At 34.7% G+C, this 25658-nt stretch overlaps 2 protein-coding genes and 1 non-coding gene across 5 annotated transcripts; all 3 read right to left on the minus strand.

Annotated features, from left to right (window-relative positions):
* Positions 1 to 310: 310 nt before the first annotated feature.
* LOC104905587 (hypothetical protein) lies at positions 311 to 4422 on the minus strand. Of its 3 annotated transcripts, none has more exons than XR_007276156.2 (4): positions 3902 to 4422; positions 3167 to 3309; positions 991 to 1229; positions 311 to 750 (listed from the first exon to the last, which is right to left on the minus strand). XR_007276156.2 is itself a non-coding variant. In XM_019252087.3 (4 exons), the coding sequence occupies exons 1-4, from the start codon at positions 4379 to 4381 to the stop codon at positions 703 to 705; spliced, it is 849 nt and encodes a 282-aa protein (XP_019107632.2). In that variant the 5' UTR covers positions 4382 to 4422; the 3' UTR covers positions 311 to 702. The 3 variants fall into 3 exon arrangements, 2 of the variants coding, with proteins under 2 accessions (XP_019107632.2, XP_010692496.2); XM_019252087.3 differs by having other exon boundaries at positions 311 to 715; positions 991 to 1199; positions 3167 to 3313; XM_010694194.4 differs by having other exon boundaries at positions 991 to 1199; positions 3167 to 3313; positions 3902 to 4420.
* A 2191-nt stretch (positions 4423 to 6613) lies between these two features.
* TRNAL-UAG (transfer RNA leucine (anticodon UAG)) lies at positions 6614 to 6693 on the minus strand. The gene has a single exon. It is a non-coding gene; the product is annotated as a tRNA-Leu (tRNA).
* Positions 6694 to 18422: 11729 nt separating this feature from the next.
* On the minus strand, positions 18423 to 20334 carry LOC104905523 (homeobox-leucine zipper protein ATHB-12). Its single transcript, XM_010694135.4, has 2 exons — positions 19820 to 20334; positions 18423 to 19689 (listed from the first exon to the last, which is right to left on the minus strand). The coding sequence occupies exons 1-2, from the start codon at positions 20174 to 20176 to the stop codon at positions 19330 to 19332; spliced, it is 717 nt and encodes a 238-aa protein (XP_010692437.1). The 5' UTR covers positions 20177 to 20334; the 3' UTR covers positions 18423 to 19329.
* Between the last annotated feature and the right edge of the window lie 5324 nt (positions 20335 to 25658).

Consider the following 25658-nt stretch of genomic DNA (forward strand, 5'->3'; position numbering starts at 1 on the left):
TCTTCAGCTGCACGGATACTCTTTAGGTCCACAAATTAAAGATAGTTACCTCAATCTAAATCTAGGGAATGCAAGGATAATGCATTAATGCGCATTACAAAGCTAATGTTTAGAAGGCGTTTCGAAATAATATCAATATCATTAGATGGATATAATATATCTACATAACAGCCAAACAGGCCACGGATGTTAATTAGTTTCAGGAAAGAATTTAACTTGGATTAATAAGCAATCATATTTTATCTCCATATTATTGTTACATGATACCACAAAACTATTGCATTATAATCAAGCAAGTAGCTCTGATGACTTCTCAGCAACAGTCCTATTACTTATGGTTACAGTTAAAGTCAAAATTTCCAGTATTAGTTCTGTTGGGTTGAGTTCATCATGAACACTGAAAATTAGTGTTACTCCGACACCTTCATTTACCTCAAAAACACTTTACTTGGATACTTCATTTTAAACTAAATACTTGAGTTTTTTTCTACAAAATAGCCGAGTCGGACACTTGAACACCCGTATCCGAGTAGACACTCAATCCGTGTCTGAGTAACATAGCTGAAGATGCCTTATTAGAGATATCAGGAGCGAGCGAGCAGTAATCCATCGAAATTGACAGGATATAGTAGTCTTTGCCACAGACAGCCAGTGGAAACGAGCTCCGGTGGCTGAACAATCATTGCAATATCATCACCAGCTTTATGCAGCATGCCTATGACAGTAGCACAATCACCTTCTTTTATATAGCTGATAACAAACAGGTAGAGTTTCTTAAGCATCTATGTTAAGAATTAAGATTATACAAAGAGCATGTTTTCTACAAAACAAGAGAGAGGAGGATCGTGGGAACCCATTTCATACCGAGATCACAAAGCTAACCCACCTCTCTTTGTTCTGTGGAAAACATATCTTTAAACAGCCACGCTTAGGTAAAGTATAAGCTGTTCATAAAAGGGGAAAGAGGAGCGCGAGGAGATGAAGAGTTACCCTTCTTCAAGGCGTATAACCCGAGAATCAGCTGAAAGATTTCTGTCTGTCAGCCATTTTGTCAAGTTGGGAGATAGAATTCTGTTTTTTCTTGTGTACACAAGCCTGCTCTCAACAATAAGGGGAATGAGTCCACATCCATATCCAGCTTTTACCAAAGTTCGAATGCCAGAGTTTTTATCAGATATGTAGAAGTCTGTAGAGAACCTCTGCAAAAGGGGAACCATCCAAATTGTTCACTGAGAAAGGCAAACAATATCTGAAGTAAGAAATTAGGAATGAAGTGGGTGATATGTGAAGCAGGCAAGATGCAACTATGCAAGATTCCAAGTCAGAGAGAAATACGAGTTGATTTCTAACATTGGGAAAAACCAAGAGCACACCAGACAGATTCGGGACTCTAGATTATGTTGTCACCTAGAGATGGCACTGGGCCAGGCCGACATGAAGCATGGAACACAGCAGGCACGAGTCACGAGCCAAACTTGAGTTGCATTTTTGGATGGGAAAGCAAGACAAGGCAGGAGGGATGAACTTTGGAAAACAAAAGCACAACAAAAACGAGATTGACAAATCTAAATACGAAAACACAACACAACGGTTCCATGGGATCTGGCCAATATGACACAGCACCAGCACGAGGCCAGCAGGCTGTGCCTTGCCAAGCCTCGGGTGAGGCATCAGGCAAGAGCATAGTCTGGCCCATCAGCTAATCTTTTCGATGTTTTATTTGGCTCTATGTTAGAACAGTTTTGTGAATGCTATTGTTATAATTACAGCCTCCTTCACCAAGGCCTACATCGACAATTCTAATGGAAGCTTCAAAATCTGGAACTGTTGTTTGACTATTGGATCCATGATTCTACAATGATTGTCTTTCATAATAAAGCAACGACAACATCAAGTTTTGCAACTTTTAGGTGTGATTGCTTTGTTTGATGTTCGTCTTCAAAAGAGAGCCAACATAGAATTATACTGATCAGCTGTGATAGTTACCTACTAGAAAAGATGAGAAGGCAACACAATTGGTAATACCCTGAATCCCTGATACAATAATGGTCAAGGCCTTAGCACTTGACATGAAATATGAAACATACTACTAGTTCTTGGTTTCTGTATGGCATCTCACATAAGTTTCTCGCAACTTTCAGCCAGAGCAGAAGAGGAAACCATTACATTTTCCACTTAGAGAAGGTAGTATGTAAGAAAGAAGCACGATTATCTCAACCATGAAAAGGCAAGAGAACAGTTTCGAGGTTACTGAGTTTACCATCAATTAAAGATGAAAGTAATCCTGGACACTATAGGGATGGACAGAGCAAAGAGACTCTTACAAAGTCAAAGCCTATTCTAAAATGGTTGTTAAGGAATTGTGATAATTTCGATATCAAAGAGAGGGTTAAAGATGAGTTCTATTTTATATAGAGAACCCAAAGAACAGTGTCGTAGATAAGATGTAATCCCAAGTCCCGGGATCCCACCCCATAAGACTTTACCAAGTACCATCAAAGCTAGTTGGCAACTAGACAGAACGATAAGGATGTATCTTGGGTATATTCCACATGCTTACCCTCAAAACTCTCTCACAAAACACATGCCAGAGAAAGGCAGGGGAAGATATGAACCATCAAACCTAATCAAGCACCCAATTTAACTATAGGAATACAATTTCCAAGTTGGACAATTGCAAGTATAATACTCTAACGGCTAGATATCTCAATGTAATATAGAGAAAGTGCGTGAACCATTTCAAGTAAAATTACAATTTGCATATCTATCAGTTAGATATCTAGCTTTTCTCGATGTATAGTAGCAAGTCTTAGCCTCTTAGGTAACAGAGATTCGCATCAACTTATTATGAGACTTTACGAATCACTTTCCAAATAAACTTGAAATTCATCCCTAAAATCGAAAGTCACTTCAGTCCTACGATAAATTATACAGACCGTGTCAATGGAAACTTTGGCCAATGTCTAAATCCAAGTCAATAACAGCAACAACTAGTAATTGATATTTGAAAGATAAATCAATTTTGACAAGAACATCTCTCAATTGACACAATAGTCCCACAAATTAAAGAAGCAAGTTACATGTATATATTTAAGATGACAAAACTCACCTTAGCAAATCTAAACTCATACTGCAATACTGCATTACCTATAAAATAATCACATACCTCAGAATAGGCTAATTTCCAGAGAAAGCAAGGTTGCTTAGCATTCAATCCAAATCCTTCATATTCATATAGAAGAGTTGATGTGTAAACGCATCCACCCACCTTTTCATACGATGATTCTAAACAAACATCAGCGCAAGAGACTGGCTGACATGAACATACAAAAATTATGAGAATCCTCACACAACTCAGCAAAAATACACCTTTCAAACATTCACATCCTAGCACATTTGCAACAAAATTCCAATTACATAATGACACCCATAACTTCATACATTGCAGTGAATGTCATCTAACTCAGTTGTTAAAAGTCTTGTGAGAGCGAAAAGTGATACCCATGACCTGGAATCAAATCCCGTATACATCATTGCACTTAGTCGCTCATTTACACCAAAAAAAACTTCATACATTGCAACACATAACTAAATAACTAACTTAAACATTTCAAAAAGACAAAAATCAAAATTCAACTAACTCGGAAAGCAATTAAATACTACCTCCGTCCCATATTAATTGACACTTCTCATTTTCACCCGACTCTTATCAATTGATACACTTTATTAAAATCATGTCCCGGTCAAACTGTATCAATTAATATGAGACCGAGGGAGCGAAACCCCACTAATGTTAACCAACACACTTCCCATTTTCCTATGTCGGTCAAACTGTATCAATTAAAATGAGACGGAGGGAGGGAGTATTAACAATATCGACAAAAAAAAAAAAGAGGAATACCCCAGTAATGTGGACAAGTTGACCATGGCAGGCATGGCGGAGGTCGCTAACAGGGAAAGAGCGAAGGAAGAGCAAGAGGGCGGTGTTACGGCGGAAGCAGACAGCATTCCATAAAAGAAGAGCAGAAACAATGGCGGAGAGTAAAAGAGAAGCAATTAAGAAGAGAGCATTGTGAACTTCAATAAGTATAAAGAGTGAAACACCAACTCCAATTATAAAAAGAAAAAGTAGGATGAAAATGGCTGTTTTTGGGGTAGAAATATAATAGTGAGTTGCTGCATTTGATGAAGAGGGTGAGAGATTGTTCATCACTTCCTTTTTTTTTTTCTCTCTATCTCTTACTTGTTTTGTTGCTTTGGTTTGTGATTCTGATTTCTGGGTGCTGTGTTTCTGGTTTCTGTTACTGTTGCTGGTTGCTGTGGAATAAAAGTGGGCTGTGTTGTCAGAAATTGGTGGGTTGCCTAGTTTGGGTATATACATAGGTCATTGGTGGGTTGGCCAGTTGGCCTGTTCAACTAACCCATTAAAGTAATATCAAATGGTTGTTAGGAAAAAAAAGTTTGAGTTTGTCTTGTAAAAGATCGCCTATTTTTAAATTAAAATTAGGTAATGGTAAGTTTAATATTAAAAAGAGAATTAGTCCAATAGTGATTAGGTTAATTTATTTCGGTGACTAGTTTAATCCATTTAGTTACTAGATCTACTTTTATATTAAAATTAGACAGTCTCTTTTAATAATATTTGAAAATTGCTTTTTTTATCATCGAGTATAAGAATTATTTAGGTTTACCTTATTTGCAGGATTAAGATTTGAGGGTGTTTTTTTTTTACTTTAATTATTCTGAACTTATTGAATTTCATTTTGTAAGATGTTAAAAATCTACTTGAACTTATTAAATTTGATTATTTTTTAAAATTTAAGATGAAGAGAATATATTATAACTTGAATATAAACAGATTTTGATCTATCAGAGGAGTATGCTTTTCTCAATGTTTAACCCTTTGGTTTCCATGTGAAAGGTGCGCATGGTACTAAGGCTATGTTTAGTTCACCTGAAATTTTCTGATCTGAACTTATCTGATCTGATCTGAACTTATTTTTTCAGATTACAAGATCTTATCTTTTAGATTTTTCTCAATATATAAGAAAAAAATATAGTCATGTGGGATCTTGTTTGATTCGTCTCAATGAGTACTTTATTAATATTCAATTATTATAATTTTTACTAATATGTAATGAAAGATATAATGATTTTTAAATATAAGCATGATCTGAACTAATCTGATATGAACTTATTTTTTCTGATCTGATCTGATCTGATTAGATCTGAAATAAGCAAAAATAAGGTGAACTGAACATAGCCTAAGAAACTAAAGATCGATCGTTTAGCCGAGAGATAATATTTGTAGTATTTTATAATTTTCTTTAAATGTAGATTCATAAGTTTTTATAAGGTGAAATTTTCTGGGGTTTTTTAAAATTTATGTTTCATATTAACAAAATGTTTAAGGATGAGGAGCTAGCTCATATGGTAAAGCACTCCCCTCTAGTAGCCTTGCAGGGGTTAGCTCTTGGGCTGACTTAATTTCCTAATAAAAAAAAATTAACAAAATGTTTTCTTTTAGTAATTTTACTAAACAGTACGAGATTGCAATATAGAAATATTGATGAAAAAATGTTGAATAGACACTACGAGAATGCAATCAAAAAACTATTTAAGAATGAGACAAGTTTCGAAAAAAGGGTTGTCGTTCAAGGTGCACTGGGTGTGTCACTCAACAGTGTTTGGCCTAGGCTTTATTCTTACACTTTTACTTTCACGAGTTTTGGGAGATATAAGTTGAGATGAGTTAAGTTTAAAGTCAGTACTATTTTGAGATAAGTTAAGTTCAAAGCAAATAATGATGATTGTGGGAGCGCCTACCTTTTTCTCTCTCTAAAAAACCCTAATTCGTTTTTCAGCCGCAAGGGGTTGTCTTCATCATCTCTTTGATGGTGGTAAGCCCAAAATCCTTCTTTAGCTCCTTAGTTTTTAATTATTTAGTTTTTAATGATCCTCATTATTCTCTCTTTATGAGAGTTTTCTTCCCAATTTTTAGGTTTGTTCTCTACTTTAGCGAGAGTTTGGAGTATGCCTTTCTTCTCTTTCCTTATGGAAGATTAGAATGTGGTAAATACGGTTGCTTGGAAGTTTAATCTCTTTGACTAATCGTCTAGCAAAGAATGAACATCTAGGGTGGCATAGCATAATCACTTGTAAGTATTCAGAGGACTACATAAGTATTTTCACCCAATGGACTATATATTAGTGTATCTTAAAGCGAAATAGTCCTAACTCACAAATAGTATTGCTTCGGATTAAGTTTTTTTTAATAAGGATATTGTTGATCTAATCCACGATGAAAATAATACTAAGGTGTTATGTATTTGTGTTGGAGTTTTAGATTTCTTAGATAAAATTTGTAAGTGTCATCTGGATTTCAATTATCAATGAAAGCCTATTTTTGGGAAAAAAAAAAAGTTCAAGGCAAATAAGGGCTATATAAATTTAGTTCAAAATAGCAATCAAGCTCATATAGGTTAGTGTCTGGCCATAATAAGTTCAAATAATATAAACAGTTTCAGATAAACTTAAAGATAAGTGAAAATCAAAAGACAAAAACATAACATGGGTAATGCAGGCAACAATTAGCTCCTCTAACTACAAAAATTGACAGCTGTGGGATTTGAACCCACGCCCTTTCGGACCAGAGCCTAAATCTGGCGCCTTAGACCACTCGGCCAAACTGTCCAGTTATGTACAATTAACGAATTTACGGTAATTGACTTATACTCTTATCTCACTAATATGACAACTAGAGTTTTGTATGCTGAACATAGTTGCTAGTGTTACTACTTACTACTTTCATTTGATTGTTGTTGTATTTCAGTCTTTCAGAGACTGATAGAACATTGTTCTTTTAGAGCAATTCGAAAATATATCATTAATAAAATCATCGTATTATATTTATAATAATAATACTAATTTTTCATGTAAAAGATAATTTTAAATATCAATGGAATTCTTCATCCAGTTTACTTAATTATATAAATGTTTTAGAATCGCTTCTTAATTAATATGTAACATTCCAACCGTAGACAAAATTGAATGACTCATCTCGTCATCTTTTATGTCTGATGTTATAATAAATTGAATCCAACCTTGATCTTGAAATTTTTGATTTCAACCAATAAGTTTGATATCTCACATCTTCAACCTTGATGGGTAAAACATAAACCAAGACTCACAAGGCGAGAGCCGAGAGTATATAAAACCATTATATTGATGGAGACTATCCCGATCACAGTAGGATGAGAGTTATAAAAAAATTAGCTAAAAACTAAGAAAACTAAGAATAAATACCAAAAATGTATGGCCTTTTACCGGTGTAACGACGGATGCGACCCCATACAAAAACACTAATGGAGGCTAGGGCTTGGGAGAATGGTTTGGTTTGAGAGAGAGTGTATTATTAGGGTTATGAACTCTAATTTTAATATACATATAACCATTTGATGAACAAATTTTAGCTTATTGATGTATTGTTATTTGCTAATCTTGTTTGCTAGTAATCTCCTAATTAATCATGCTCTTTAATTGGTTACTAATTTAAGAAAATAAGTTCAAATTATTCTCAATATATTCAACTCACAACTACCTAAATTAGATGAGATAATTTCAAGTGAAATTTTCTTGAATAAATATACTTATAAAGACGAATTATTTAAGCTAAACTTATATGAAATTAATTGAACTTATTGAAGTTCATTTTATCAGATGTTAAAATTTATCAAAACTTATTAGATCTGAAATTTATTTTCTTAAGGTGAAGAGAACGCACCCTAAATAAAAGAGAGGAGTCAACTTTAAGATGACATATTACTCCATTATTTTCCTACGAGCTCGATTAAACTACATATTTTGTTATCCGCAATCCTAATTAAGAGTTACTCTTATGCTTATGTATATCAACAATCAACAAATATATATTTCTTAAAATAGGGACTTAAATTAGATTACTATTAATTACATTATATGTTTATTGTAATTAGGATCTTATTTATATTATTATATATATTGTTTGGACTATCTATCGAAAAGTATGTCGTATCCTCCATCTTTGTACATGGTATTCGAGCCATAAATTTTCGTTCCCGTCAAAAAATTTCGGCCCTCTTTTTTTGTATGACGAATTCTCAAATCCTTGATTTTTCGATTTCCATGGCGTCTCATTAGACTCCGTTGTCCCACCGCCTTGCCACTCAACCTATTTCAACCATGATTTTTTTCGTTGTCCCTTCTCGCGGTGACTCCTTGACAACCATGTCCTTGTACTATTACAAATTACTTGATTATTTTTGAAATAATTTTACCTATTACTTGGTGCTGTTTTTTTTTGATAATTGTCGTTTTTATTTCATAAGAAGCTCAGTACATAAAAAGGAGAACATTGCCATGCCTCAAAGGGCTGAAAGAGAGGAGGCTAAATACATGAAATAGTTAGAGCCATGCTATGAACTCATCTCTCCTCGTGAGTCCTTGTTTGGCCAATGAGTCAGCTACCACATTTGACTCTCTACTTTTGTGAATGATCTCAACTACCAAGCCATCCTTCGAAACACCTCTTATGAAGTTGATGATGAAATTAAGGTTCCATGGGCCGTTATTTTCTCCTGTGCACCATGATACTGCATTGGCCGAATCCGATTCCACAATGACTTTGCAATTTCGGGTAATTTCCATTGTCGACGAGATTTTAAGTGCTCTATGAATTGCAAAAATTTCCGCATGGTTAATTTCCATGAAAGGGATGGGGCTTGAAAACAAACATATGAACCTCCCACTGTGGTCTCTAAGAACCCCACCTATTGCCGCTTTTGATGCTGAAATTTTCATGGATGCATCCACATTCCATTTAAAAATGGAGGCAGGTGGAGGTGACCAAAGTCTGATGTTGCTTGATGCTGAGCCCGAATTCTTCGGAGGAATTAAGGGGGACCAGTCAAGGCAGAGAGGCTGCCTGATGATATCAGATGCACTATAGGGGAAGGGGTCCCCCCACCCCTTGATCCACCAGCTAATTCTCAGGAGCACAAGGTCACGGATTTGAGATTGGGAGTTTTGCACATTTTCAAAGGTTCTGCTGTTTCTCTCCCGCCAAAGAGACCATACTATTATAGAAAAGCTCGCTTTCCATACCTTTTTCAAGAAATCACCACAATTTGGGTGCTTCCATTGAACTAGGGCATCAATGAGAGATGAGGGCATACACCATTGGACGTCCCACATACGAAGCCACCAGCACCATAACTCGTGTGCAAACGTGCATTGGAGGAAAAGATGTACGCTTGATTCTGGGGCCATGTTGCAAAAAGGACATACGTTGGAGGGGGGTTCAATGCATCCTAACTTGACAAGTCTGTCTTTAGTATTGAGCTTCCCTTGAATAGCGAGCCACACGAAGATCTCTACCCGGTATGGTACCAGACCACCCCAGAAATTCAGGGGGATTTTTTGATGCGAATCCGAGACTGATTTTGCGAGCTCATGGTTGAAGGATTTCACCGAGAAACACCCCTTTTTGTGTGGAGTCCAAATAAGAGAGTCTCTGTCCCTTGATGATAGGCAACAGTTAGAGAGAAGGTTTTGCAAGCTGAGAAGTTCAACGTTGTCACGGGGCCTAAGGGGCCTGCTCCAATTCAAGGCCCACCTCCATTCGAGGCCGTCCCAAAAGCATAAAGAACCCACTGATGCATTTTTTGCCATGCTTATAAGGTAGAGACGGGGAAAGAGAGACTTGAGAGGGAGGTCTCCCAACCACACTTCATGCCAAAAGAGAGTATTATGGCCATCCCCAACCTTTTTCCTTATAAAGGATTTTAGCATGGATTTTGAGCATGGATGGGATAGTAGAGCATTACAAATATTCCTCCAGGTGCTGTTTTGATGTGGGATTTCAAGATCCAGAACTGAGAAAGACGGCCCATATTTGAATTTTTCTCGAATCAGGTTGCACCACAAGGATTTTGGTTCATCAAACAACTTCCAAATCCATTTGGCAAGTAGCGCCAGGTTTTTGAATCGCGGGTTTCCAATGCTAAGACCGCCCAAATCTCTTGGAGCTTCTATGTAATTCCATCCTATTGGAGCGAGCTTCCTTCCTTCTGAGTCACCACCCCAAAGGAATTTCCTTTGGATGCTTCGGATTCTTTCAATTATGCCAAGAGGGGCTGGGAACAAGGACATATAGTATAGCGGCAGGCTTGATAGTGATGCTTTGATAAGCGTTGCACGCCCTCCTAGAGATAGCATACCCCCTTTCCAAGATGCCAGTTTTGAGTTTAGGCGGTCAATGATAGGCTCCCACATCTGGATGCGAGACATGTTACCACCAATTGGTAAGCCCAAATAAATAAAAGGAAGTGCATCCACTTTGCAAAGAAGGGCCTTGGCAGCATCAAGTAGCCAATTATCATCCACATTAATTCCGTATAAGGAGCTTTTGTGAAAATTGATTTGTAAACCTGAGGAAAGTTGAAAGAGTATTAGAGTTTTTTTAATATTTAGAAGAGATTGAATACATGGGTTGCAAAACACTAGGGTGTCGTCTGCGTATTGCAGATGGGACACCATAGTTCCATTTCGGCAGATTTCAATCCCACTCCAAAGGCCCATTGAGGACGATTTCTGCAGAAGGAGGTTTAGAGGTTCTACGGCGAGGTTGAACAGGAAAGGCGAGAGTGGGTCGCCTTGCCTCAAACCTCGTTGTAGATTGAAGGGGGGAGATGGCGTGCCATTTATGAGAATTGAAGCGGATGCCGACATTACACAGGACCGGATCCAAAGCCTCCATTTGAGAGGGAATTGCATTTGCTCTAAAACCCACTCGAGATAGTTCCACGAGATACTATCGAAAGCTTTATGAAAATCTAACTTCAGGAGAGTTGCTTGGGATTTGTTCCGTTTACATGTATCAACAATTTCGCTTGCAATGAGGGCGCCGTCCAGAATTTGGCGGCCCTTGATGAAGGCAGATTGATGGGCTCCAATAAGAGTGTCCATGACCATTTGAAGGCGACGGGCAAGGAGTTTCGTGATAATCTTGTACACACACCCTACCATGGAGATAGGGCGATAATCACTAAACTTGGAAGGGGACTCACATTTTGGGATGAGTGCTATAAATGCGGTATTGCATCCTCTCGGCAGCTTTGAGGTTGACCAGAACTCATTCACCATATCATAAACATCCGATTTTATTACATCCCATGATTTTTTAATGAATGTGAAGTTAAAACCGTCAGGGCCCGGGGACTTTGAAGCATCACATGAAGCCACAGCTTGGTCAATCTCTTCATTAGAGAATTTTTTGGTGAGGTTTTGCCCTTGTATGGAAGTTAGGGTTTTGAATGAAAGGCCATGAAAAACCGGTCTTTGCTTGTGGTCCTCCTGAAATATATTTTTGAAGAAGGATGCTGCTTCACATCTTATGTCTACAGGGTCTTCAAAAAATTGGCCCCCAACTTCTACTTTTTCAATGTTGTTTCTCCTTCTGTTCATAGTCGCCAAGGTGTGAAAGTAACGAGTGTTCCTATCCCCTTCTTTGAGCCATCTGGATCTGGAGTTCTGAGCCCAGTATGACTCCTTCTTCTTCAGCCAACTCCAAAGTTCAACTTGAGCTTCCTTTCTCTCACAGACTTCAGAGTCACTTAAGTCTCGGTCACTCGCTGCTTGATCAATTTCCTGGATTCTGTTTTCCAGATTTTTTATTTTGTCATCTATTTGACCAAACTCAGTGATGTTCCATTCCCGGAGACGGATTTTAACTTTCTTCAATTTCTCCACTAGCGGCAGGCTGGCGTTGTTGTTCCAGGTGTCCTTAATAAGCTTTGGACAGTTGGGGTGTAGCATCCAGCAGTTTAGGAATTTAAATGGACGAGGACCCCAATTTTGCACCCGCGAGTGGACAAGTAATGGGCAGTGGTCGGAGATCGACCTTTTAAGCAAGGTGACCTTTATGGATGGAAATTGTAATAGCCACTCTGGTGAGATGAACAGCCGGTCTAATTTGCTCTTTGAGTGACCTCTAAACCATGTGAAGTTTCCGTTTAAGGGAGAGATTTCAACAACCTGCATATCCTGCAAAAAAGATTTAAAATCATTTGATCCATTAGTCGAGATAACATTGCTTCCCCGATCTGAAACATCCAAGACTTCATTGAAGTCCCCCACTAATAGGCATGGCAAGTTGGAGGAGAGCTGAAAATTATGAAGGCTTTTCCACACTTCACTTCTTTCTGTTATGGAGCATGGGTTATAGATGTTGGCTAGAGCGCATTTAAAATTACTGTTAGGGAATTCCCCTATTATAATAATCCAGTTTTTTTCAATGATGGTGGATTCCATGTGAAAAAACTCTGAGTTCCAGAGGGATAACAACCCTCCTGAGTTCCCAGATGAGGGCCTGAAGGCCCATTGGATATGGGCAGCTTTCCATATAGATTGTATGGACCTAGGGTTAATGGATTCCATCTTCGTTTCTTGTATGAAAACAAAATAGGGTGAGTGATGGTTTATAAGGCTGCGCAAGGAACTGCGCTTGACTCTGGCAGAGAGTCCACGAATATTCCACGAAAGAAGGATCATTGAGGTTGGTATAGGGGTGAGAGTGGAAGGAGGTTGTCAGTGGATAGAATCCCAATCCTCCTTCTGTTTTTTAAGAATTTGATCAATTCTTGATTGTAGCATAGAGGGGGGTCCATCAAAGGAGAGGCCCAGTTGGTTGGCAAGATCAAGAACATTTTCAACTGTTATTACGAAAGATTTTTGTTTCGAGTGGGCTGGTGGGGAGGGAGGAGGGGAGGTTTGAGGGGCTTTTTTGTGATGTTTAGGAGGTTTTAGGGCTTTGTTTAGAGCTTTCTTAGCCCTTTTTTCGACATGCTTTTTTTTAAGGTTTAAGGGAATTTCTTCCTCAAATCCAGGAGGAAATATGGGCCCTGATGAAAGGGATGATAGAGATGTTGATTTCCTGGATCTACAAAGTGGGCCGAACTTGTTTGAAGTGGAGATAGGGGAGTGTGAAGAGTTTTGCATTGGACTTTTCAAAGGTGATGGGCTAATTTTTTGTGGATGGTTGGGAAAAGGAAGGGATTTTCTTGCTGAGTTGGCAGAATGTTGTTGAGGGGAGAGGATAATTTTTTTGGACGTTAGTTCTTGGGAAGGAGGAGAGTTAATGATAGCCTCATTATTGGGAGGCGACGAGTTAGGTTTAATGACTTGGTCTTGAGAAGCGTGCCGGACAGGAGAGGAGAAACCATCTGGAGAGTTTTGTTTGGGTGGAAACCACGCGTCATCTTCCTCCTCTGACGAGGGATCAATCTGTGGTATGGTTTGATTTTTCCTATTGTGCCCTCCGCCAACATGTGGTTGACTATCCTCTGATATGCAGATGAGATGTGACTTATCTTCAATATCCATGATTAGTTTACAGTTTACGAAAAACATGCAGTCAGTTATGACAGAGACTTTGGCGCATTCATAGGTGGAGTAGTCAACAGATAAAACTTTGCCGAAAATACTACCGATTTTAGAAAAATTCTCGTAGCTCCATGCCCCCAGTGGCACCCCATATATTCTTAAGGTTATTTCTCTCCAAATTGAAGCGCATCCCTGATTAACATCCCTAATCTCCATAAACCATCTGCTAAGCCAATCACTTTCAAGCATGGCCATTTTATCTTCAATTGATTCGAATACAATGAGGTGAAGGATACCCCCTAGGGGTTTTATATTTAGGCAGGTCACCCCCTCCATTAGTATGTGATCCAGGATGACGTCTGATGAAAGGGGTGAATTAGCGAAGGCTATAGCACTTCTTTGAAACATCTCATCGTTATCTGAGCATGGATTGCCTTTAAAGGCCATGAATTCTTCCCCATCCATTGTTTTGACAGATAGTTCATCACGGATCTTCTCCGTTTCTTCTCCCAGTGCTCTAGCGCTCATTCTTTTCCTGGCACATGGTTCGAACATGAAGCAGTCAGGTTGAATATCAGGTTCATTAGGTGGTATATGTTGAATTTTGGGGTTCAGGTTGTTTTGGGAGGGTTGATGTGGGCTTGTCTTAGATTGGTTTAGGTTTGGGGGGTTCATTTGGTTATGGTTAAGGCATACATCCTTATAAGATCTGTGGTCCCTAACAGGGGTAGTGTGTTTTTTGTTTGCAGGGATGTGTTGATTTGGTTTGGGGTAGGTTTGGGGTATGGGGTTTGAGGTGTATGAGTTTTGGCTTGGTTTATCATGTTTTGCAGGGAAAATTCGAATGGTGCCCTTTCCCATTCTTTTTCCATTCTCCCCCTTCATTGCTGGATGCAGGGCTGAGCTACTTGTGAATTTCACAAAGGCGTATCGGTGATTTTTATTGGTTCGAAGCTTGTCTGGTATGGAGATGCTGGCGATGGCTCCGTATTTGCCGAAGATCATAGCTAGGTCCAGTTGATTGATGTTTGGTGGAAGGAAGTCAATGAAGCAGGTTTTTTTGGCTATGGGTGGTTGTCCTTTCAGTTTCCTCCTGTTTGCCATTACCCATGGGTTGGGGTTTCTCTCACTAGGACTTCTCTCTCTCTCTCTCTCTCTCTCTCTCTCTCTCTCTCTAGACATTTTTTAGATTTTTCACTGGTTACACATGACACCCTATTACTTGGTGCTGTTATATATTTTTGCTTCTTGTCTTAGTTTATTATTCGTAGTCTTAGCCTCTTAGTATTAGATTAATTATAGATTATACCCTAAAAAGCTTTCCTTTTAACTTAGGGTATATCACATCAATATCTTATCATACTTCGTCACAAATTATAAATGGAATGTCATGATAGAGAGGTGCTAGTTCAATGAAGTACCACTCCAAATTTCACGACAAGGTTTGAATTCTCATCCCAACAATATATCAGGGCATTTACTTCTGTACTATTTAGCCTTGTGCCTCCATACTAGTAGTCTAATAGAGAGGGAGATTGGTGTTCGTACCAATTATCTTTCTTTATAAAAAAAATAAAAATAAATGAAATGTCATGATTGTGGAGCTATGATTCATGTTTGTAGTTCTCGATTCTTCCACTGTTTCGACGGACGTGGGCCTATTCTTGGCTATGTCACATTGTCACTCCACTCTTTATCATTCTATAGATTCTAGAAGTTGTACTACCAAGAAGAAATACTTACTAGGATTCCACCTACCTACCCCCACCTCCTATAGCTAAAGAAAAGAGTTTAAATTGATTTCTAGTATTTAGTGATGAAAACTCTATTAAGGGATGGAAAGAGTATTAACTTTTTGCGACTATCTTAGTTAATAAAATTTCAAATCTTAATCATTTATGTCCCCGTTAATCCGTTATTATCTAGTTAATGAAAACCACCTTCATATATTCAAAAAATGTTGATATGCTCAAATTTTATGGAAACTTGTATATTTGATAGGTTTCCTGTTCCTTTAACCCTTAATTTCCACACTTTCTCCAACTCTGATTGGTACATTTCTTTAAATGGAAACAGTTTAAGAATTCAAGACACATTTTCAGATCAATTGAGATAATAAATGTTTGATTTAATATTTTATTTTCATTTTAAGCACCTTTTTTAACATGTCTCCATACTATTATGTGAATGACAAAGCAACCTTTGATTAATCTGGACTAATTCGGTAATTCCCTCGTGTGAGTCGTGTCCGACTTGTTTTTGATCAGTTTGGGGCCTTTGGGCCTAGATTTTACTCCCCTACCGTGTAACTATCATATTACTTCTGCTTTCGTCTTCATCTTTTGCTATGTAAATATACTGTTGATCTTAATGGGCTTTATCATGTAGTAATTTATTATCTCTATTTGGATGAACTAAAGTAGGGTATTTAGTTCTAGAATAATGGACTGATCATTTATGATCTTCATAAAAAAGTAATATATACTCTCTTCATTTTTTTTATTGTTACACTTATAGCGCTCTACTCATCTCATGACAAAATGCAACCTGCCTTAAGCACGCTACTTGCATTGTGCTGCAAGTGTAATTCTCTGTTCATAGATATTATTATCCCATATCTTATATTGCTCACTAAATATCAATTAGCTTAGGCCCGTTCGGTACTACTGAAGTTTTCTGTTTTTTGGTTTTTTGATTTTCAAAGTCATATGATATATGTAATATGTCTTATAATGAATAAAAATTTAGTCAAATTTATTAGGAACATGATGATTTTGAAAACTGACAATTAAAATGTGGAAACCATTTTTTCTGGTTTCCTGTTTTTGGTTTTTTTTTCAAAAAAGTTTTAAAACTGAAAACTTTTCAATTTGGTCAAACGGTAAAAAAAAAAAGTGCTTGGTTATTGACTTTTTGGTTGGCTGAAAAGCTGGCTTTTAAGCCAAAATGAAAAAGTTGTCTGGAGCAGCTTTTTGAATTGACTTTCAGCTTATTGACCCACGCACAGATTCTCTAGTAAACAGCCAACAACTATTAATTTTGCCAAACACTATTGCGAACAGTTGGCTTAAAGAGCCAACTTAAAAAGCCAATACATACCGTCAATGCTTCCAGCCAGTAAAAAAAGCCAACTAAACCAGGCAAAAGCCAACAGTCGATTGCCAAACAACCCCAAAGTCTTGGAAGGTGGTTGTAACACCCCCAAATTATAAATAAATACTTCCCCAAATATTTTAATTAATAAATAAATACTTAAAAATATGGGGTATTCCAGTGGTGCTCTATACCTGAATTTGAATCTCGTCTACAAGTCTACATCATTTAACCCTTGTAGCTCTCTTTAAAAAAATACATTGCTCAAATTATCAAATCAACAAATTAATGGTAGCAAAAATCTGCCATATATAACCCTTAAAATAGGATTTTATATATATATATATATATATATATATATATATATTAATATATATATAAATTATATATATATATATATATATATATATATATATATATATATATTATAATATAGGGGCAGGATCACATGAGAATGCTCCTTACATGAGAAATGAGAATGAATCTCAACCACACAATTGGTTTAGAATTACAACACTTATTCATTAGAGTTATATCCCTCTAAAAAAATTTGAATTCAAAGAAAAAGAAAAAAAAATTTGATTAGAGTTACATCACTTATTCATAAGATTATAGCATGTAAAATTCATTCTCATTTCTCATATAAGTATGCATTCTCATATGAACTCACTTCTATATATATATATATATATATATATATATATATATATATATATATATATATATATATTATATTATATATATATATATATATATATATATATATATAAATTAAGAGGGTAAAACAACAAAAAAGCGATAGAGTTTTCCTAAAAGAAAATGAAAGTTTTTTTTTGATCCATATGAGCCACGAAGGCAGTCTAAAGTACAAAAAAGGGGAGGGGAGATTCAAAACAGTGACCTATCAATTACAACACCTAAATCTTAACCACTACGCCAAGACATCCTTGGTTAAAAAAAATGAAAGTTAAGTATTTTGTTAAAGTCAATAAAAACTAATGTGCAAAACAAGATAAGACATAAATTAGTACCTTCAATTAAGGAATTTGGTTTAATGGTTATCGATTCTTATCTCCCACATAGGAGAACAAGGTGCAACTCTTGGTGGAAATATAATTTCAATGTTGGATTGGGACCTGGGGGTGCTTGTTGGGGGCATTAGGTGATCAGAGTCTTATGCGAGGACAGTTTAAAGAAAAATTCTTCTTACTATAAATTTCCAAAAGAAGACCCTAAAAAAAGTATTAGTACCTTCAATTCCTGCCGTATGTAAAGGTACTATTCAAGTAATTGAAGTTTATTTTGCAATTGTTGGAATTAAACCTATACATTATTTGTGCTGAGAAAATACAAACAAATTTTTGCTCATCGATTAAACTATTTTCACTTTGTCACGACTCACGAGACTCCCAATTTTTTAGAATTTTAAAGAATTTGATGAAATTTTTTCTCATTTTTTATTTAGCATTTGTAGAGATTTTGCATATCCCATTGATGTAGATGATAGAAAGCATGGGCCTTTCTCATCGTTACTTTTACTTTTGAAGAAATCTGTGTCCTTTTTAAGCACTTTAATTTCATGAAGAAAGATTTGTGTTTCTTCATCATTATTTTCTCTTCTTTCTTTTCTTTTTGTAGTTTGTAAGCCTGTTGGTGCGGTTGGTCAATTAACATCGTGCAATGATTTGAAGGAAGAGCAGTAGCTTTTTTCATACTTATGTCTAACTTTTTAGCCTTTTGAATTCATAAAACAAAGAAAAAGTTGTCATTTATATAACGGTTAAATTTATTTCATTTTTGTTTTTGTTTTGATAAGATGAAGGGAGCTTAATTAACGATCTCTAAGAACAAGTTTAGTAAGAATCAAACGATCTAAACGGCCTCAAATATGATATTCACAAGTGTTGAGATTGGCTAACAACTCCAAACTTCTTTTACAGTTATCATTTATATAAATGTTAAATATCTCATACTACAATAAACATAAAGCTTCTACTAATCTACTATTAGTATACACTAAGGGCTGCGATACAAGGGTTGCGTGATAGAGTGTAGATCTATTCTTGGGGACTCAACCAAATGCTTAAGCTTATGATTGAGGCCCCAAAAATAGATCTATACTCTATCAGTGCGGTTTATTGAAAGCTTAAAATAGTCACACATTTAACTTTATATTGCCTATAGACTTCAACAATAAACACTAAGATCATTTTTACATAGCTATTAGCCTAGTAGGGTTTAACTTTGCCACATGTTACAGCTAATTAAACAAGTTTAACAAGTAAAACTCAATATTATTCATGCCGCACTTCGTCCTAGTACTTCTAAATTATGTCACATAATCAATCTTTCATAGACCTACATCTTTTTCTCTTCAATTCCCCCACTTTATTTATTCATAACTCATATATAGTCGTGCCACTATCTTGTATGAATATGTACATATCGTTCAGGTGCCAAGAGTGAGCCTAATCCTAGCTTTGCAACAATCCCTCACCCTGAAATCTAATGCTTATAACATAATGTACAATGTGATAACACCTGCAACAAGCACAACATCTAGCTACTACTAGTATAATCAATAATCACATCTCGCCGCTAGCAGGGTCTGAAGAGGTTTAGATGTCTACAACTTTAATTACGTGCTTATAACTACATCTATCTATCCACTAGTAGATTACCCGTCTCTAATAGATCGATAATATAGAAATATATTTATTGATGCCGAGTTGAATCCCACCATCCATTAAGCTGGATATGTAGACTAGATCTTCATTACTTCCCTAAAATCTCTTCACTCAATTCTTCATTAATTATTCAAGACCAAAAGTCCCACCATTGACAACTTTCAACAGCTTGATCAAACAAACCATCAGGATGAAGATCCTCCCATCCTTCACCTGATGTCAATGAACTATCAACTGGTTGTTGTACCATTGTTAATATATCTCTTTCATCTTCTACACCAAAATAATTCGTATTTTCACTAGATCCTTCATCTGATAACATGCTACAACCTCCAAATTCTGATCCTTCTAATGATAAAGCTGGTTTTACTTCACATTCTTCACTTTTCTTTCCATTATTCTTGTTTTCACTTTCATCATCTCGTTGACTTTTAATACACTGTTTTTCTCCTTGTTCCTTCTCTTCTAGATCTTCTTTCAACTTCTGCAACTGCAATATTAACAACAAAAATATAACATCATCAATTTCTAACTCACAATACAGATAACTCAACCAAAAGTTTAAGCTGATGGTTGGAGTCGCAGGAATAGATTTATACTCTATCAGTAAAAGCGCGTACCTGAAGAACTAGAGATTGTTTCTCCTTCTTGAGGTCCTCGAATCGTTTAGCGAGGGAGTTGTAATTAGACCTCAACGTGGTATAATTCTTTTCAAGTTCTTTAGACTTGTATCGAGCTCGCTTGTTTTGGAACCAGATTGCAACTTGTCGAGGCTGCAACCCAAGTTCTCGAGCCACTTGAACCTTCTTCTTTGGCTCAAGTTTAGTCTCATTCTCAAATATTGATTCAAGTGACTTCACTTGTTCATCACTAAACCTTCTTTTGTTCATCATCTTTGTTTTCTTTGAATTTTGGAATGAGTTTATGCAAGAAAACATCTCTGAAGGTGAGTAATATTCTCCTTCATCAAACATCATCCTATAGTCTATAATGGTGTAGAAGTATAAAAATGAGAGGGAAAAGTGTTATATTTTGGGAGTATTAGTTGGTTTTAGAAGGTACAAAACAAGTTTTTATATTACATGAACTTCATATTATGATAGAAATATATGAAGGGAGGTCCTTCATTTTAGGTGTTTGATATATCAATTTTATAAGGGTAGAAAAGCCAATAAGGTATGGTAACGTGTGGTGCTTTTCTTCTAGTGCCTTGTAAAAGTTGTCCATATTCTTCTATCTTCAACTCTTTTTATTTTTAGTTTTTTTTTTTTTTTTTTGGAAAAGGTATATGCAGCGCTAAGAGTTGTATATAAGAAGCTAAAAATGAAAATAAGTTGCATTAATCGATCATTTATTACATCGGTTGATGCAAAAATTTTCCATAAATTCACAAGTTATTTCCATTTTAAGTAGTGTATTTATGTCATATATGCAACCCTAAGGGCTGCATATAGCATAACCCTTTTTTTTATACTTTACATAAATTTGTTTGGTGTTTTCTCTTGGAGTAATCTACTAAATAACCCACGTTTTAATGGCTTTGCTTGAAGCTGCTAAACTAAATTACTGCGATGTTTTTTTCATAAATATGAATAACTAAAAGAAGACTTAGCTTGTGTTTATTTGCTAGTTCTACCAACTTTTGCCTAATTAGCTTGTTAATTAGTAATTACAAGAGTGTGGTTTGGCTAAATCTATTGTATTAATCCAAACCATTACAAAGAATGACGCAACTGATAGTTATCATGTCCGAATTTGTTTGATAGCTCGGAGGTCTTATTAGAGATTTAGGGCCTGTTCTCTTCGGCATAAAACAGCTGAACTGAACTGAACTGAACTTATCAAAGCTGAACTGAACTGAACTGAACTTATCGGAGCTGAACTGAACTGAACTGAACTTATCAGAGCTGAACTGAACTGAACTGAACTGAACTGAACTGAACTGAATTAAATTGAATTAAATTGAATTGAATTATATTACATTGAAATAAATTGAATGTAATAAATATATAAATAATATTTTAAACAATAATAATATGAATATTAAATAATAATTATATATTAATAATAATAGTATTTGAATAATAATAATGTAGTATTTTGAATATCTTTAAATGATAGTTATAAATAAATAATATTAATAATCATAAATTAATAATATAATAATATTAATGATAGTAATGATAATTAATAATAAATTATTTTATATTATTTGTATTAATATATTAATACTTACGATGATATATAATAACAATAATATCTAAGAAGTAAATTAATATTACTATTTTAATAATTAGATTTAACAATTTAAAAATATTTAGTAATAAAAATAATGATTGGGTTGGACCGCGAAAATTACATCATAAACCGTCTTGACGCGATTTGATTGGTTTATGGGCTAAAAAAAGTGGGTTTATTTGTGCTTTGACCTAAACCATGTTCCTCCTAATAATAATTAGTAAAGCTATAATAAAAAATATATAGAAACAACAACAACAAAATAAAATAATAATAATAATAATAATACTTAATAGTAATGATATATATTTAAATAATAATAATGATAATAATAATAGTAATTAGTAAAATAAATTATACCAACATAATAATAATAATATTTAACAAAATGGTTATAAAAGAATAGAGCTGAACTGAACTGAACTGAACTGAACTGAACCGAACTTATTGGAGCTAAACTGAACTGAACTGAACTTATTGGAGCTGAACTGAACTGAACTTATTAGAGCTGAACTGAACTGAACTGAACTGAACTGAAAATAAGCTGGGGAGAACAGGCCCTTAGAGGTGAAGTTGAAATATGAGATAACATCACATGGATGTATCACTGTGATTATTTAGGGTGCGCATTCTCTTAGCTAGTCTGAATTGAATTTAATCTAATATAATTGAAACTTAATAAACCTTATCAAAAGGTACTAGACTTTACACTTCTTGTAAAGACTCATGTCGATCACATGGACTTAAGCAAATTCAAAATTAAATAAAAAATAGAATCGTTCATTTTTTTTTACCATCATCAAGACATTTTAATTTTTTTCAAAGGTCTGTCCAGATTAGGCCATGAGATTGTTGTAGGATGCGAACCACGCAAAACCATGAAATAGAGTATGCTCGAGTTTGTATTCTTGTAGTTGGACAATGTCTTATTTTATCTTGTTCTTCTAGCTTGGCTGGTAATTTTTTAAGGAGTGGACAACCTTATATTTTAAGCACATATTAATTAGATATTGTTATTCTTTAAATAACTATTAAGGCAATTTAGATATAATTAGCCCTCGACAAGGAAATATGTCACATGGTGCTCTCTATAGAGAGTTTTAGTTCATGTAATCCATGTACAATAAAATAAATTAGAAATTGCATGCTATAAGTTTAGATCCCGTGGCCTCAAATTGATATAATAAAGTTTTAACCAATAGACCAAGTTGTATCTAGTGTTATTATTTTAAAGTACAATAATGACAAATGAATTTTTTTTGTACCCGGGACATAGCTCGAGCCTTGTAGCTAGATAAAGTGATTAAACCTTGTGAATTTGTGATGACTAGTCCTGTATACATATTACGGTGTTCTATTGCACTATTATATGATCATAATTGGAAGCTTAATCAATGATAGCTAATTTAAGAAGCATGTAACTTTTACATAGAAACGTTATGGCTCCGTTTGGTAGGGCGTAAAACATTTTCAGTGTAAAATGATTTTCATGGAAAATAATTTACAATGGAAAACACAATTCCAAAATTAGTTTTCCGTTGTTTGGTTCCATGTAAGAAAAATAAGGAAAATGAAAGAAATTTGAAATGGAAAGTAAGGAGGTAGTGAAAGGAGTGGGTAGAGATAAGGAAAACAATTTTCCTTCATTTTGAAGGAAAAATGGTTTTCCATCATTGGGAATATAATTTTACTCCAAGGGAAAATGGTTTTACACTCCTTTGCCAACCAAACAATGTAAAACTAAAAATAGAGGAAAATCGTTTTCCAAGAAATTAAAACGTTTTACGCCCTACCAAACGGAGCCTATGTGAAAAAAATAGAGAGATAGATCGCCGAAGTGAATTAAAATACAAATGATTTTTAAATTGTATGTTTTGATTATAGTTGATTGGTTTGTCACATTGATATACAATAGTGGCATAGATCATTATTTATATACGTGCGAAAATCTTAGAAATAGATTAATTTAATTAGTAGTATGTCTCAATTCTAAGTTCTAATATTAGTGATGTAAAAAAAACTCACATGTAATTGAAAATCTTGACCTTCTGTCGATCACTGTTATTTTACATTTATAATGACAATCTTGTTAATCAGTTCTACAAATATGATCAAGTTATATTTATATATTGTAATAGCCTAATTAAAATAAGAGATATACAAAATAGGGCTTAACATTTTATCCTCATAGAATTGGTTGGATGAGAATTAGGATGTCTTGTCCTAGTTCTTAAGATTCAGGTGCTGTGAACGATAAGTTACGGATTCGAAAATCTCTTCTCCTTCTTTGTACTGCTTTCGTGGTTCATATGAATTTTTTTAAAAAAGAATTGGTTAGATGAGATCTCTTCTTTCTAATTTGTGTAGCTGTCTAATTTATTCTTGTTAGTTTCTTGTATAAGATGCTCTCTACTAGCCATTAAGGCTAATAGCATTTAGACGTCCTCAAGCGTTATATATGTTGTCATGCATAACACCATAAATATGGAGATTCAAGTAGTAATATTTAGTCGGTAGTTCTCCTCTGCTTAATAAAGAGTAACTACATTAATATAATACTAACCATTATTGTAGAACTTGCTAGTTTGTGTGTTTGACCATAATTCATCAAATATGCAAAACCCGTGTAATAATTAAGTTACTCCTTGTAATAAAGTTTTGTAAAATCTAAACCATTTTGGAATATGGGCAATTCACTATTACTCTTACTTTGGGTTGATTTATAAGTAAAGAATAGAATATGAATGATTGTGATTGATACGTAAATTAAAATATGTGATTTGGTAAAATATAAATATTTTGGAAATACCTTTTTTATTAACCACCTATACTTTTGGAAAATATTATGTAAGGGGGGTGTTATAGAGCCATAAGACGGTCGCACGAATGATGGCAAAATATTGATTCGGGATTTAAATGTGACTAGCATCATTTTTTCTTTCGTTTTCCACAATTTAGCTTCCATGTCCCGATATGACAAAGGTTATTTTGCTAGAGTAAGTGAAAGTCGTCAATTTGATTGAAATGATATTCATTGATCAATATTTATACTTAAGATTTGGGTTTGTATTCTTTCATCGTTAATGCAAGAATGTACAAATACCATTTTCAAAATTGCATATTGTCGTTATCAATCAAGAAAATCATCTTTATAAAAGCTTATTGAATTACAAAATTTATACAAATGGAATACAATAGGAAAAAGGGGAAGCTGAAAGAAGAAGAAAGAGAAGTGTATAGGGGATATATATATGTGTGTTCTAGAACAATGAAAATACTAAATTTAAGTTATTTATGTTATTGAAATTATTATATAAGAGCAAGTAAAATTAAGTTAGTTTCTTTGTTTTTTTTTTGATAGTATTATCGTTAGATTGTACTTTCGTTTTTAGTTAATGCAAAAAATTTCATTAGTAAAAAAAAGCATAATGAAAATAAAGTCGAGGAAGTCAAGTCCATGACATATAAAATAAGGTTTATGTCTCCACATTAAAAGATAAAAAGGTCTATCTTATACTTCCTCCGTTTTTTTATAGATGCTACATTTCCCTTAAATGGAAATGTCATAATAGATGCTACATACCATAAATGGATTCTTTCTCACCATAAAAATCTTAAAATACTATTAAAAAGTTGGTGGTCCCCCATCTTCTCTTTTAAAATACTCATACTTTTTCCTTAACAAATGGTTTTTTATTCAAAAATGGTGGTCCCCTACTTTCTCTCTCTACCTTTCTTAAAAACCCCCCACTTTCTCTATGTAGCAAGAATAAAAACACGGAGGAAGTAATATTAGTATAGTCAGATGTAATTAGCTCCAAATTTCTGTTGTTCAGCAAGTTCACACCATAATACACCTAATTGACCATGTAAGCATTATTTTGAGCAAATGCAACGATAAATGTAATAGTATAAACTAAAAGTACTATATTCATTTTAAGAAAAAGTTAACCTACCCAAAATTTTCCATACGCGGATCATACGATTATTTTGTTACAGATACGAGCAATTTAATCTATAAATACAAAAAAAAAAATTGATGTCAATAATTCAAACTTTCACCCATATTTCTCAAATATAATTTCAATCTTGTGATTATTTTAAAACATTTTAAAATTAGATCTTCCCCAAATCATCTAAACTCTTAACTTTTTCTATAAATCACAACTAATGGATTTATGAAAGCAAAAAACAACTATTAGGTTTTGTTGACAAGATCTA

Source organism: Beta vulgaris, chromosome 1, assembly GCF_026745355.1.
Source record: "Beta vulgaris subsp. vulgaris cultivar EL10 chromosome 1, EL10.2, whole genome shotgun sequence".
In the NCBI taxonomy this organism is placed as follows: Eukaryota; Viridiplantae; Streptophyta; class Magnoliopsida; order Caryophyllales; family Amaranthaceae; genus Beta; species Beta vulgaris.

What these genes read in the sequence shown, in the direction of transcription:
- LOC104905587 (XM_010694194.4), bottom strand. Translation starts at nt 4,381, where the DNA reads ATGTATATACCCAAACTAGGCAACCCACCAATTTCTGACAACACAGCC. An exon ending in AACTTGTCCACATTACTGGG is followed by an intron (nt 3,314 to 3,901) that starts GTATTCCTCTTT and finishes TGTTCATGTCAG; the next exon opens with CCAGTCTCTTGCGCTGATGT. An exon ending in GTTATACGCCTTGAAGAAGG is followed by an intron (nt 751 to 990) that starts GTAACTCTTCAT and finishes GTTTGTTATCAG; the next exon opens with CTATATAAAAGAAGGTGATT.
- LOC104905523 (XM_010694135.4), bottom strand. Translation starts at nt 20,176, where the DNA reads ATGATGTTTGATGAAGGAGAATATTACTCACCTTCAGAGATGTTTTCT. An exon ending in AACAATCTCTAGTTCTTCAG is followed by an intron (nt 19,690 to 19,819) that starts GTACGCGCTTTT and finishes TTAATATTGCAG; the next exon opens with TTGCAGAAGTTGAAAGAAGA.